General features: G+C 38.0%; 1 protein-coding gene across 2 annotated transcripts in view; it reads right to left on the reverse strand.

The window, feature by feature from the left end:
* The window catches only part of LOC128996351 (NBAS subunit of NRZ tethering complex-like), a 69586-nt gene that overhangs the window by 12003 nt on the left and 42123 nt on the right, over positions 1-15460 (reverse strand). For both annotated transcript variants that reach the window (XM_054421623.1, XM_054421622.1), the window contains exons 25-32: positions 14856-15031; positions 14507-14697; positions 13110-13215; positions 12158-12276; positions 11446-11675; positions 7595-7803; positions 6637-6824; positions 5471-5659 (exon numbers count right to left, since the gene is read on the reverse strand). In XM_054421623.1, the coding sequence (XP_054277598.1) occupies positions 5471-5659; positions 6637-6824; positions 7595-7803; positions 11446-11675; positions 12158-12276; positions 13110-13215; positions 14507-14697; positions 14856-15031 (1408 nt within the window). The remainder of the gene's footprint in view (positions 1-5470; positions 5660-6636; positions 6825-7594; positions 7804-11445; positions 11676-12157; positions 12277-13109; positions 13216-14506; positions 14698-14855; positions 15032-15460) is intronic.

A 15460-nucleotide genomic window follows, 5' to 3' on the forward strand; every position in this document is an offset into this window, starting at 1 on the left:
ATCAACCAACCCATGACCATTCTGTTGAGCTTCTGTGTTTGGTATATCAAACTAATAGTACGGTGTGTACACAAAAAAAAACTGCACTTTTTGATTGAGATATGGCACTTTCAGTGGTCATAGCTGATAACAGAAGGGAACTTTTCAGATAGGGAGCCACTTCAAATTCCGTGTAGGACACCAAAATGGCGGCCATTAAAGATGGCCGCCATATGCCTACTTACTGTTGCACAATATTTGTTGTATCTCAGCTTCTAATGGTATGATTTCAATAATTCTTTTTTTATATTAAAGCTGTTTTGTAGAGAAAACTTTTTTATATTTAACATTTATCTGTAAAACTTAAGCGTTCTGCAGAATCTTCATAAAAACTTAAAAAAATATATTTTATGAAACTTAAAAAATATATTTTAGGTGCATTGCCCAATGGTTTGGATATACACATGTTAAATGAAGGACCAGGAATAGAAGTAACATTTAAAAACAACAAAGCTAAGTGGCACAAAAAATGTGCGCTTAAATTCAATAGAACAAAGCTAGACAGGGCAAAGAACCGAAAACGTCCATCATCATCTGAATACAGTGAGCATGAACCAAATAATAAAAAAACTAGGTATAATGGCTATTCACCATCATGTAATCAAACGAAAGATGAACTATGTTTCATATGTAGTGAAAAGGGCACGTCACGTAAACCATTGTGTAAGGTTTCTTCCTTACAAGACGATAAAATTAAGAGATGTGCTGAAATTACCAATAATGTAGAACTTAAAGCTTTCCTTGCGGGTGGAGATTTAGTTGCAAAAAAAGCAATGTACCACTCAAAGTGCTATACAAATCTAACAAATTGTCTAAGAACATCAAGCAAAATAAAAGAAGATCGAGTCAGTTCTATTATTGAAAGTATGGCATTTGCGTCTGTTGCACGGTTTATAAGAGAGAAAATCTATGCCTCTGAATCAGATAACACTGAGGTAGTTTTCAAAATGTCTTATTTGACAACTATTTATACAGACAGTCTAACAAATCTTCTTGGCGTGGAAAATAAATGCCTGAAAACAACACATACTACCCGTCTTCGTGAAAGAATTCTCGATCACTTCCCACAGCTCGAAGCTCAACTTTCAGGTAGAGATTACTTCCTGCACCGAAAGGGTGCTAATATATTTCAAAATGTTCATTCTGACAACCTATATGATGATGCTGTTGCATGTGAAAGATTCGTAAAAAAAATTAGAAAGGTTATAAGCGAGAAAAATGTTACTTTTAATGGTCACCTGAGTGATGATCAACAAAAGTCAAGCGTTCCACCAGAACTTCTTGCTCTTGTGTGTAATTTACTCCATGGTTACACTTCATCAGAAAATACAGCTAGAGAAACTCAGTCTGCTCTGACTATTAGTCAGTTAATAGTTTTTAACCACAGTGAAAAAGTTCCAAAAGGCAAAACTGTTCGTCACAAGAAAAGTCATGAAACACCGATTCCGTTATACCTAGGTCTGTCAGTGTTTGGAAGAACGAGAAATAATACAATTATAGACGCCATGCACGAAAGAGGCCTGTCAATATCATCCAACAGAATCAGGGAGATAACAGCCGATCTTGCTCATTTGGAGATCCTTAGAGCTCAAAAAGAAGGCGTTGTATGCCCCTCAAATTTACGTCATGGTCTTTTCGTCATGGGCGCATACGACAACATTGATCAAACTACAGCAGCACCACCTCAGAATCTTCTTTTCATGGAACTGCAATTTCAATCTTTCAAATACCCAGCAAAGGAGAAGTTGGTGAGCCTCGTGAAGTCATCCCAAGCATTTCTTTTGTTGGTCAAAGGAACAAAAAAATACCAGAACTTCCTGACAGCTACAGTGTTGTGAAGCCTGTAACGCTGCCCTCTAAGGAGCCACCGGTGCCAAAAGCAAACCAACATACGTCCTCTGAAATAACTATTTCTGAATTTGGATCTCAGTGGAAAATGGAACGGGAATGGCTAAATCATATCCTTACTGACAGAACCAATGGGCCTCTAGATCTATCCTGGGCAGCGTTCCATGCTTCGAAAGAAGGCACTCCACCATTTGAATTAACACGTAGTTCTCTATTGCCGCTTTTCAATGAAAGTTCATCTTCGCCATCAATGATGAAGCATGCTATGGAACTAATCAAACAAATTACTGAATTTTTGAATCCAGGGCAAATTCCCGTCATATGTGTGGACCAGCCTTTATTTGATTTGGCTAAATCCATCCAGTGGAACTGGCCTGATTTGTACAGCGAATCTAAGTTTGTAACCATGTTTGGAGCCTTTCATATTGAGCAGGCATTTTTGAAAGTGCTTGGCCAGATACTTGAAGGTAGTGGCTGGACTAATTTGGTGGCAAACTCTGGAATCAAGACAGAGGCATAGGAGCGGAAGCGTGCCTTAAAGTTACTCACGTCACAAAGGCAAGAGCAATTCATGTGAAGACTGCTGCGGTTTTATACAGTCTGCTGCATGACGCTTTTTCACAAGAAACCACAGACATTTCATTCGAAGAATGGATTGAAGAAAGATGTTCAAATTGCCCAACTTTTTGATTCTGGCTTCTAGTGCTAGACTTAGAGGTACTTCTCCTCTCCTTTGTTCCGTCGATCAGAAATAGTAACTACGGACTGTTCACACAAACTCTGAAGAAGCTAGCACCTTGGTTTTTCCTGATGGACCATCCCCACTATGCTCGTTGGTTTCCAATTCATATCAAAGACTTAGAAGAACTAAAAGAAACAGCACCAAATGTACACGAATATTTCAATAAAGGTCAATTTTCCATCCATAAAACCAACAATCCTTTTTCTGCACTCGCTGTGGATCAAGCTCACGAGCAAAACAACGCTCTCATAAAAGGAAATGGAGGTGCTGTAGGCTTATTACAAGATTCAGCTATGTTAAGAAGATGGATGTTGTCTGGGCCACAATTGGTTAGTATTCTAGATGAGTTCGAGTCTACAAAGGACATTGAGAGTGTTAACATGGCAGTTCACCATGAACAATATGCTGCTTACCAGTACAAGTTTCAAGACCAAAAAGCACATTTAAAGAGAAGTTTTCTTGAGTTCGGAAACCCTTTTGAGGAAAACTCATGTGATCTTGTTGTATGGGATACAAAGGTTATAATGGATCAAGATCGAGTTAAAGCTGTGATTGGTGCTGAAGAAAAGGCCTTACAACTGTACAACAATTATGTAGAAACACGTCTGAGTAATGTGGCAAATGTAAGTGTATTTGCTCCTATTAAAAAAAATCGGACCAAGTTTTTTGGCTTTGCTCGAAAACAGAGTTCACACCCCATTATTACTGACCTAAAAAATGATGTTGAACTATTCTCTAGGGCTTTTATTGTAAGCCAAAACAGACGGCTGGATTTAGAAAACTTTTTTGAACACGAAAATACCAGTGCACCACCATCGCTTTCTTCAAATGGCGTTCTTAGATCATGTCAGAAATCTCAGCTTCTGAAAATCCTTGAAGAAACCGTTCACCAACCACAATTTGAAGGATTTGGGGATACAATTATTTTTGATGGAGCAGCACTGGTACATGCTATTCCACCAAAAACATCACGCACCTTTGGAGAATACTGCAATTCAGAATTTAAAAACAGAATTTTCAATGATGCTGAGAGGTTCCATGTAAATAGAATACATATTTCATGGGATACTTACTCAAAAGCCTGCCTTAAGAAAGTTGTGAGAAGTAAGAGAGGCGTTGGTATTCGTCGGCAAGTGTCACAAGGAAATGTGCTACCAACCAATTGGAACGATTTTCTCCGCTGCGATAAAAATAAGACCGAACTCTTCAAGTTACTTGGAGAACATGCACATTCAAATTTTCATAGGACACATATCATCACTGAGATCGATGGCATTATTCGTGCGGCTCGGCCTGAAGAATCTTCAATTGATGGAGTCAAATGCAAGCAACAGGAAGAAGCTGACAGCAGGATTTTCCTCCACGCCAAAGACAGTGTCGAACATGGAGCAAAAAAGGTCATTATTTTCACAGTAGATACTGATGTTGTTGTTTTGGCAATATCTTTTTTCCACATCCTCAAAACCGCTGGACTTCAGGAGATGTGGATTCTCTTCGGTGCTGGGAAGAGTCAAAGATTTATAAATGTTAATGCAATATTTGAGAGTATGGGTGAACACAAAGCCGTTGCGTTGAGAGGATTTCATGCATTCACAGGATCAGATGTCACTTCATCATTTGCAATGAAAGGAAAACTGACAGCTTGGACTGTGTGGAAATCATTTCCTGAAGCTACTACAGCCTTTCATGCAATCTCTCTACCACAAGAGTCAATTTCTGACGAAACTTTACAAATCCTGGAGAAGTTTACCGTCTTGCTTTACTACAAAGATGCTGAAGATTTCTCAGTTAATCACTTTAGAAAGTTTCTCTTTACTTCAAAGAATCGGGGTTTACAAAGTCTACCCCCAACTAGAGAGGCACTAAGGCAGCATTGCCTTCGATCAGCATACCTCGCAGGCCAGGTTTGGGGTCGTGCATGCTCAGTGATGGAATACACTCCAGAGCCAGACGGATGGGGATGGACCAGGGTTGCTGAGGAGTGGAGTCCTGTTTGGTCTTCTCTTCCCCCAATTATGGCAGCCTGCAGAGAATTAGTTAAGTGTAGTTGCACTGAATGCCATACAAGATGCTCCTGTTTGAAGGCTAAGGTTCCATGCACGCTACTTTGCAAGAACTGCTCTGGGGGTCGACACTGTATGAATAAGTATAATGAAAGCTATGATGAAGTGGAAGATGAATAAGATGACTACGTGATCTGAAATGATAAAGAAACACTCAATTTACATGTGGACTCTTTCTTGATTTTTATTGTTTTTTTTTATCATAATAGTTTGTTACCTCCTTTTAATTTCTGCTTTATTTTTTAGTAAAATATGTGATTTTTCTAAAACTAAGTATCTCTTTATATTTACCTAATGCTTTACATGCCCCTTTTTAATTTTAAGATGAGTTCTTAGCACAACTATAATGTTACTTACCAAAACTTTCATAAATTTTCTTTCTTTTTTGTTTTTATAAAGATTCAGCAGATTGCTTAGGTTTTACAGATATATGTTAAATATAAAAAAGTTTCCTCTACAAAACAGCTTTAATATAAAAAAAGAATTATTGAAATCAGGCCATTAGAAGCTGAGATACAACAAATATTGTGCAACAGTACGTGGGCATAAGGCGGCCATCTTTAATGGCCGCCATTTTGGTGTCCTACACGGAATTTGATGTGGCTCCCTATCTGAAAAGTTACCTTTTGGTATCAGGTATGACCACTGAAAGTGCCATATCTCAATCAAAAAGTGCAGCTTTTTCCCATATATGGCCCTGTACACAACGTACTATAAGCTCCATCAAACAAGAGAAATTTAATTAGACTATCACAGATTATTTTAGATTCTCCCTCACCTGTTGACGACAGTGTCCGAGTGCTCCCTCAGTAGCGAGGTCAGTCTGTTGTCGGAGAGTCGCTCTGTCAGAGTCGGGCTGTTGGAGGTCAGCAGAGCTCGGAAGTGGTTCAACACAACCTCCCAAGCCTCTACACCATGAGCCGCACCCAGGTCTAGAGCCACTTGTAGCTTGTCCCACTCCTCACACCTTCACAACCACTCAGACTGATTACATTGAATGTATTGGTAAAAACACAATCTCGCAAGCCTCTAAACTGTGAGCCACGCCTGACATTATCGACATCATCGTCTTACGCGATCGCTGCAAGATTCTAATCTCCTGCGGTCGTGTAGACATCTTTGTCCTCTTCATCATTGTCTCCTGTGGTCCTGTAGATATTATTATCGTCTTCCGTGATCGCGGCAAAATTCTATAAAATCGTCTTTGTGGGCATGTAGACATCATTATCGTCTCTGCGGTCAAGAAGACATTATCATCGTCCTGCGATTGATGCAAAATTTGGATAATTTCCCGCGGACGTGTAGACATCAGTGTCTTCTCCTGCAATCATGTAGACATCATCATTGTCTCCCACGATCACATCAAAATCATGAACATCTGTCACGTTTATTTTGATTGTTGTCAACTCCCGCGGTCATGGAAACGTCATTATTGTCTTGCGTGATCGCGGCTATAGAGGTAATTTTCTGATTGTACGAGCTTCACAGATGTGTCAGGTATCGAAATCGACTTTTGACAATCAATTCTTGATACCGATAACAATGTTCAACTATCGGTGGTATGGAGTTTCGACACAAATTTGTTTGACTGAAACTAGCCATTATCTCCTACAACTACGACAACACTGTGATCCACTCAGAGTTTTCTTACAACACATCAGCCATAAAGAGAAAAGACAGAACACCATTAATAAATAGATAATGATATTAATATGTTATTTTTAAATTAAAAATATCTACAACTGGTCCATATAGATAGGATGTCTACCTCATTATCCAAAAGTAAATGGTTAAAGTAAGAATAAAAGAAAAATAATTACATTATGATACCTTAATGCATGATTTGTACTGACATGTCACATATTCATTGCTGATATTCAGCCTCTGTATTATGAATTTTTGTGATGAATAAATTGATTTGATTTGATTTGATTTGATACTTACATAGCTAGACCCAGTATAGAGTCAGTCTTGTACTGAGGGTCCCAAGCGAACCGGCGGATATCCACCCCACAGTTGAGCTGTTCTACGTGCTTGCTGTGCTCGAAGTTGTTCAGTTGAGTGAGAGCTTTAGTTAACAGCTGTGATGTCTCAGACAAACTATCCGTGTGAGATGAGGCCCAGGCAAGCACCTGTAAAAATATGTATCTCAAATTATAAACTAGGTAGGTTTCCAGAGGTCAAACTACTCTGAATTTTGTTTTTGGGAGATGATCAGTTGAACTGGCTGACTTTTTAGATGAGTTGCAGCAATTCAACTACGGAAGCTACAATTCAGCTAAATTTACTAAACCTATATTCTCCAAACTATATTCCTACTGTGTCTAGTATTGAACTCTGGTATACAAATTTTGCACATATAATGTGAGGTCTTAAAACATGTCAATAATTATCTTTGTTATATTTGTGGACTTTGTAGTTCAAAGTTTGGATAGGTTCTAATAAGACAGTAAAAAATATTTAATAAGCGTAATTAACGTGGGCCTTATGGGATGCCATGCTGGTGACGAAATAACAACTAAATATTATTCAAACAGAAAATCAAAATAAATTAAAGAAATTCCAATAAAATGTTTTATTTACAATGTGGGGTGAAAATAGAGAAGTCTGTACATTATATATTTTTGGTTCAGTTTTTGACCACTGAACAACCTCTAGAGCTATTTAAATAGATTTAATTAAAAATAAATTAGACAAATTGAAATTTGATTACTCGGCAGGTTTGCTGCAGCGGGGGTATTTTATGGAAATAGAATTATTGTTCTATACAATTTTAACTACATGAAACCCTGGCAATGTCATCCATTTCTACAGCTGTGCTGGTTTCTAATACAGTGAAAGTAAAGTTTTTTACTAGTCTTAAATGTAACTTATTACGTTTTGCTTAATATCTCTGTCTTACTTGATCAGGCGTCCATAGAAACACATCAGGGTGGTGAGGGGCCGCCTCTCTGAGAGCGTACAGATACACAGCGAGTTGTAGAGTGAGTAGAGTGTGGGGAAGACGGGAGAAACATTGGTCACAAGCTTCTGGCTTGCCAACCGCAAGCAGTGTAGCCAACCCAACACACGAATCCTCCGGCATAACAAGGGCTGCCAACTGAGTCAACACTGCAAACGGAAATATTCACCTCATTGTATGACCCTTCTTCTTTGTTTTAATATAATGAGAGAAGCATTTTGATAAGAGGAAAGCTTAAACACTTTAGGGTAAATCAATCTAAACCTAAAGAGTGTGCATAGAGTGTAATATGTAATGTCTAATGCCTGTGAATATTACAATAATCTAAACATTCACTCTCATTACGGTGTTGAAGTGGGACAAACTATAAGTCTTGACTAAAGTTTACACTATTTCACTATCATATTTTTGTAACTCGGACAAGGCACATTTCCAAAACTGATCTTGTAATAGTGATTAAAAAATTATTTTCTATTTGAAATTCTATGCAAGCCTTACAAAATAAATGACAATCATACTTAAAAAGTAAGGTTAACAGTCCAATCCTAAGAGGGATCAATTGTGAACACTGTTGCCCATTGGAGCAAGGCCCCACTAGAAAAAACAGGCCATGCTGCAGGATCCATGACGTCACACTAGTAGATAGATTTCATTGATAAATTCATTGCCATCACCATTCCCATATGGTTTAAGTAAATAAACAAGCTGGCTGTTTGTAAGATTTTAATGTTAAGAGTTTAGTACAACTATCCACCACTGTGACTTAGTGTTGCGCTGCCCGCACTGCAGCATGGCCTGTTTTTCTAGTGGGGCCTTGATTGGAGTAACAATTTGACAGAAGACAGAAGACAGAAAGAATTGACCATTTCCTTCCAGAAAATATTACCATTGACTTTTGGAAACTAAAGTGGACATTCCATCTACAGTATATGAATCAGCTGGTGGCAATTTTTTATTAAAATTGACCTTGTTTCTGTGAGCTAGTCACAGTTTGGGCTAGTCTCTACAATTCTTTTTTTGTCCTTATTTTTGTTACTGTGGTAGTTGTATGACACAAAAGATGTTGTAGCTTACAATAAGGGTGCGTTCACAAAGAAAGCTGGTTACTTTCAAGTAGGCCTAACGTATTTTCAGCGCTTGCTTTGGACAACAAGTGCTTGGGCACTTGAGAATTTTGTTGTGTGTACATTCCTACAGCAACAAAATATTTTAGGAGTAGGGAAAAGAAAATCGTTCACAGACATATTAATACCATGTTATTACCATTTAAGATTGGGGATGCAACTAGGGTGTTGAGCCGTGACTATTTCCACCGGGCGAATGTCACGACTCATATTCAATGGTTCAAATGTGTTTTTTGTATAGTAGGCTAGTTCAGTGTTTCGTTTGTTACTTCCACGACCCCGAACAAGGCTGTGAGTCTTGTTTTTCTTACTCCCACCGCCAAGCACTTCAGAGGTTGTGTGGCTGTTCAATACTTCGGTCGGCATATTTTGTTATCCGATTCCATCTTAATTTTGTGGCATGTTTTTAATGTTATTCGCCTTATTTTTGCTCAAGAGGATACTTATGTCAATCATGGAGTAAACCATTCGTGCCACCGGCACCTTGATGGGTGAGTTTTTCACTTTTTCTAAAGTTAGGTTATTGCCACGTTTTGCACTAGGTCTGGAACCTAGTCTTGGGGTCGTGGGACCTTTTTGATAGTTAGTTTCCCTTTTCACTGTTGTTTTTATAGAATTCAGGGCTTTGTCCGAGATGCTAGGCCTAGAATTGACTGAGAAATGTTTGTTGGAAGGCCGCTATTTGAGAGAAACTGCCAAGTCAGTTTCTTTGTCCTTTTGACTGTTTGTGGTAGGCCTAGGCTTACAATTTTGCTCAGTAAATGTAAATGTCTTAGGCTACTACCTTTTGTAGCCCTTTGTTCTGTGTCCCGTAAAATTTTTAGTGTTGTTTTGTCTTGTAAAATGTTCAGTTTGTGTTACCCAGTCAAGTAAGGTTAAAGTCTTTTATTTTGCTTTGTTCTTGCCAAACTAGTTAAATTAAGTTGAATTAACTGCTCTTAAAGCTCCCCAGAAAGTTTGAGTCATTTTAATCAAGTTTCAAGAAAGTTACAGTAATTTTTAGTTTGGCAATTCTCCATTCAGGTTTGAACTGGGTAACCTGGAAGGCTACTGGTTTCAGCCTTTGAGTTAAGGTTTGGAATGGTCTGGAAAAGCTGCTGGAACATTTCCCCCAGCTTTTAAGACCATTCCGAACAAATTCGGATCACAACTTTTGGAGAAATTAGCAAAAATACATGAGTTGTAGCGTTAGGCCTAAAATTTTTGTTTGGAACGTTTTTTGTCAATTTTAAAGTATTTCTCTGTGTTTAAGTGTCAATTGTTCCTTGTTAACTTGTTCTTCTGGCCACTTTGGACCAGACAATTTACCTTTTTTCTCTCTATTGGTGAAATTTACCACTGTCACATACCCGTCTGGCCTGCTGACCCTTTTACCGCAAATATTAATGTTACCGATCTTGTACTGTTTTACCTGTTAATTGTTTTGTTTAAATTATTGTTACTGTTTAAAATGTTTTATTTTGTTAAAGAGCTGTTAAAGAGAGATAAACCTTTTAAAAAATTTAAAATTTTTCCTGAAAAGATATGTTAGGTTCCTAATCCTTATGTTAGGTTCCTTAAGTTCCTAATCAGTGTGATTTTGGAACTTAATAAAGCAGTGAAATTTGTAACTCAGTGAAAACAGTGAATATTGCGGAATGAACTTAGACTTCTACTACTGTGTTTCTGGGTTTGTTACTCAGGGCCCATGTAAGCTGAAACTGTAACACCGGGAGCATGGCGGAGAAAAGTTACCACCTTGAGGCCTCTGTTGGAACTCTGGCCAGCCCCTCTCCGTCCAGCTTCAACGGCTCTACAGTGTCCTGTACCTGGATATAATGAAAGAAAACCGCAATTACCGCAAGTTCCTATTTTAGATTTACCTATTTAAATTTTTTCAAGAAAAGGAGACTTATTGATTGTTATTAATTGTTGTTGATACACAGAGTTTATTTATTTGTTATTCCTTTTAAAGTTTATTCAACAGTCTATTACCCTGCTTGTTGACAATTTAAATTTTTATAATTATTTAATTAGCCTATTTAGTTAAATTCTATTTTTGGGGCCCCTAAATTTTTCTATTGTTACCAAGTTCTAAATACAGTATTAAGAAGACATTTTTATATTCATTGTTATGTACTGTTAATTTGAAAGTTTTTTTTTAAGGTAAAAGCTAGTAAGGTCTTTTTAGCCTATTTTGAATAATAAGGAAAGGACTGTAAGTCAGCGGATTAGACGGGTATCTAAATTTATTTAAAGTTTAATTGAGAGTATTTAATTCATGTATTGTTGTTGATTTTTGTTGTTGTGTTCATTTAAATGTTAATTACAGTTCGTTTCTCTCAAATGGCGTGTTGTTCTTGAACCTCCATCCATGGTTCTCATTTTGTTAAGTAAAGTTTTGTGAGCCGCTCCTCGGGCCTGCGCATGGATCACGCTTCCATTTCGTTAGTCTGGGTGCAGGCACGTGGACATGGTTCAGTGTATAAATTTGAATCAAATCCAAATTGTGTGAGCCTCATGTAACTTGATACATCTTAGCTGGTTTTTAGTCAGGGCGATTAAAAGCCCAGTGATTGAGGTCGGTTGAAGTAAGTTTCAAACCATCTTACTACTGGCTTTTCACAGAATTGGATTGGCAACCTTTCAATTGTCAGGCGAGCACTATAATCACTCAGTCACACTAACCGTCATCCATATCTCGCAGGAGATGTTTTGGCAGTTTCTCCTGTTCCAAGAGTGACGCACGCAGCACGGTCTGTACGAGCCGCAGCTCTCGCCACTCCTCTGCGTCAGGTTCAGTGTACAGAGAGCTCTCGTGGCAGTCTGCGTGCAGGCTGGCGTACAGATCTGGGAACCCTTGCTTTGACATGTCTCCACGTGTCCGACTGTCTGCCTCCCTCGCTGATCCATCTCCTCTGAAAACATAGGTCGAGAACATTAATACATTTATGAAGTTTGTTTGAAAGGAAAATAATTCATGCTCTGACATACCGCTGGATTGTTTTCATTGGTCGTGAGTTGAAACATCATATTCTTCTCAAGCAGAAATACCAAGGCCTACAATAATTGAAAAATATATTTATGAAATGTCAATGAGTGTAGGATGGAGGGAGATGATCTTTGTAGCTTAGTTACTGACTAAGATTCATCAGGTTCTTTAGCCAATCAGGTTCTTTGGCTTTATTAAAAGCCAAATGATCAAGAATAGCTGGCGACAGTTTCAAGCCATTAAAAAGCTAGTGTCTGTATTCTGAAATAAACCGACGACCTTTTGATAGTGAGGCAAGCAATATTATTTTTGTTCCTTGGAAAACACCACCCAGATTAGCCCAAATTAATGTTAAAACAGTTTTAAAAAACTGTAGCTTTATATCTTTATGTTAAACATAATTCTTACCTATTCAAAAGTTTATCCCTCCAAAAGCCAGTATTGGTGAACTGACTGAGAAGCTTAGATGTTGTTTGAAGGGTGGATGACAGCCCCAGAGGAAGAAACTCCTTGGACGGAACTTGAGGCTGAAAAATATTAATCAAATTTCAAGGAAAGACATCCTGTAATAGACTAATACTGATTGCTAAGTTTTGGTCATTTAATGTTCTAGATTATTTTTATGAATTGAACTTGTTGGAGTTATTAGATTGGAGTTTAATTATTACCATTGCATTTACTAATTGAGGTGGGGTGACAACATTATAAATTTTTAATCTATAAAATACCTATCTGTTGTTTACAGGAAGATTCTTCTTGCAAACTGCCACTAAAATGTTTGTGTTACAAGTTATTTACAATTTACTCTAGAATAATGCTATTACAGTAGACTCCATCTTATCAGGACTCATCGGGACCGAGGCCAGTCCAAATAACAGTTTTTCCGGTTAAACCGACGCCCCCAAAAACTTGTTATGTAACCCAAATATTCGACTTAAATTTAGGAGAGTATTGTATTTAGACACGTGATCACTGGTCTCAAATCTTTCCCACAAGAACAATCGTTTCAATACCTCCCACTTCCTGTCGATCTAGTCCGGTTAAAACAATGTGCTGATAAAAATTGTTCGGTTAAAGAGATGTAATTTCCGCCGAGTGTAGTCCAATTAAACTGATGTCCGGATAAGAGGGAGTCTACTGTAGTTTATGAATATATTTAAAGTTATATGTTAAAATAGCTGGTTTTGTAACAGTTTCAAGGAATTTTTTTATAATTTTACGCTTGTACTATTGCTACACACAAGTACAGTACTAAAATTAACATACATTTTTAAAATATCCGGTTATATAGCTATGTAATCATAAACAAATTAAGCCTGGGTTTAAATGCCTTCAATTGTAAAAAATACTGTCAGCTTACTGAGCTAGCTGCATCAGTGTATTCTTCTTCTTCTTCTTCAGGAGTTTCTGTTTTTGAGGTTTGATTGTGAATAAAAATCTGTAGTCGTTTATGTTCCAGTTCGCACCTACAGCAAAAAATATACAAACTTAAATACAATTTAGTTCATGGGATCGAAACATACTTCAATATGAAATTACTATGGTTATTTCCCATCACAATTTTCTTGACATTTTGGTAGGTATCTGGAATGTGGAACGTGATTCTCTTCTAAAGTGAGAAAGTTCCTATGTCATTTTGAAGGGACGGACCTGAAGCATCAAAGTGTTTCATATGTCAAATTATTGTGCATCCCAATCAACATTCAGTAACCTTCAATGTTCAAGCACCTGATAAATGCCTGAAGTGAAGCAATCATATTCAGCATTGCCTCCAGGATTGATTTAAACAAAATAAAATATTTACGTACCTTACGTCATCAATCCTTTGCCTGAGGCTATACTAGGATTGACAACGTAAGGTACGTAAACCTATTTTATTTTGTCTACCAATCAGTTTCACCAGATTGTCTACAGTTGTCCTTTTTACCTCGGAGAGCTCCTCACAGATAATCAGCATTTGCCTATGACCTGCCACATTACCTGCATAGTCGAGCACAATCATACAAACCCATTCATTGCAGATTCTTTCTCAACCACCTGTGACCAGTCAATCCTATTGTTTGTCTGATTCTTTACCTATCCAGCCACGAAATTTGCGTGGCCACCCATTGTAAGGTGTGTGAGGAAGAGTGAGCTTACTTGGGATACTACTTCAGCCCATATCCTATACATAATATGTTACAGTGGTTTCAAATGCACCCGTACTTAAGTGAGATGCCACAGAAGGGTTGAGAACTGAACAAAGTTTCCGCCTAAGCAACATTTGCCAGTCTGTCGACAGCCTCGTTACCTTCTAAGCCTGCAAATCCAGGCCCCCAAAAAGCGTAAGATCGTTCCCTCTTCCCAATTTTGACACCGGGGCAAGACAACTCCCACACAAGCTTATAGTTGAATTCTTATGAGTTAAGAGCCTTCGAAATTGCCTGACTGTCAGTGTTGGTTGATAAATATTATTTGTCGCTGATCTCCTTACCGAGATGTTCACGAGCCCATACCTAAGTACCTAAAACATGATTAGATAAGTACACAACCCCAGCCAAAGCTGGAAAATCACAGTGGTAGAGCCAAACAGAAAACTGCATAGTAGTGAAATAAAAAACACAAATTCCTGAAAGAAAACCATAAGTAGTAAAAGCTGAGGTTAGGTTACAATCGGCAAATCTGCACAAGATGGTGGCTATATCAGACTCAGTCTTGCTTTAACAGTCTATGATTAGCAAGTGTTTAATACAATGTTTTAACTTAATGTACACTCACCTAGTCTCAATCAGCTCCCGCAGGTTTTCATCTGGGCAGTGTATCAGAGCGAAGGCTGTCAACGTTTGCCTCGTGCTGATGTCTTCATAGTCAGCACATTGCCCCAGTCTGGCGCAAGCCTCCCATCCTACAGCATGGCGCCGGTCCATCAGTTGTTGACACACCTCGGCGCACTGGCGGTAATCCTTGGCCTAGACACCAAACAATATATTGATAAAATTTTAAACCATCATCTGGCATTCCATATGTTTTCTGAGGCTGGATTTTTCGGCGTGAGTACGCTGATGTAAGTTTGTTTATGGTGAAATGCATGGAGTCAAGTGTATATACAGTCAATGGTTACACACACCTGGAATGCAATGTTGGCAACTCGCAGCAGTATAGTGCCTTCCCGCAGTCGTGAGTCGTTTCCGCAGATCCTCAGCTTGTGAGCCAGAGACAACAACTTGTGATAATCCTTGTAAGACGTTGGCCGTGACGTCAAGCAGGACTCTATCAGCTGCATTCGCTCCTTGCACAGTCTAACTGTTGTATAGAACACATAACTTAGAGCAAAAGGGCCTAGGTTTAAGGACAACAGGCTTAACTGTGTTGAGAATTGTATATAGTACTTTATTGAGCAATGGTAAAATGTTCAGCCTCCTAGAAACTGTAAAAAAGTGTAAAATTGCCGATGTTTTTAGTTGTGTTAGTTTTTTAGTTAGTAAAATCAATTTAAAAATGGTGTAAACAGAAATGAAGTTTGTTACAAGTTCAGCTAGGTCCTTATTTAAATGTTAAAGGCTACAATTAAAAGTAATAAAAGTAAAAGTAAAATAAATGACAGAAAATTGAATGGAAAATAGTTCACTTTTGTAAAAGAAACACAAATAACTGTGAAAACTAAATTCTTGTGGAAGGGTAAACTCTTTTCCATTTACGTAAACCGACTATTTTCATAAAAATCTTGGTGCA

This window comes from Macrosteles quadrilineatus, unplaced genomic scaffold (assembly GCF_028750875.1).
Source record: "Macrosteles quadrilineatus isolate MER2022 unplaced genomic scaffold, UCM_ALF_1.0 Scaffold_6__1_contigs__length_79288215, whole genome shotgun sequence".
Lineage (NCBI taxonomy): Eukaryota > Metazoa > Arthropoda > Insecta > Hemiptera > Cicadellidae > Macrosteles > Macrosteles quadrilineatus.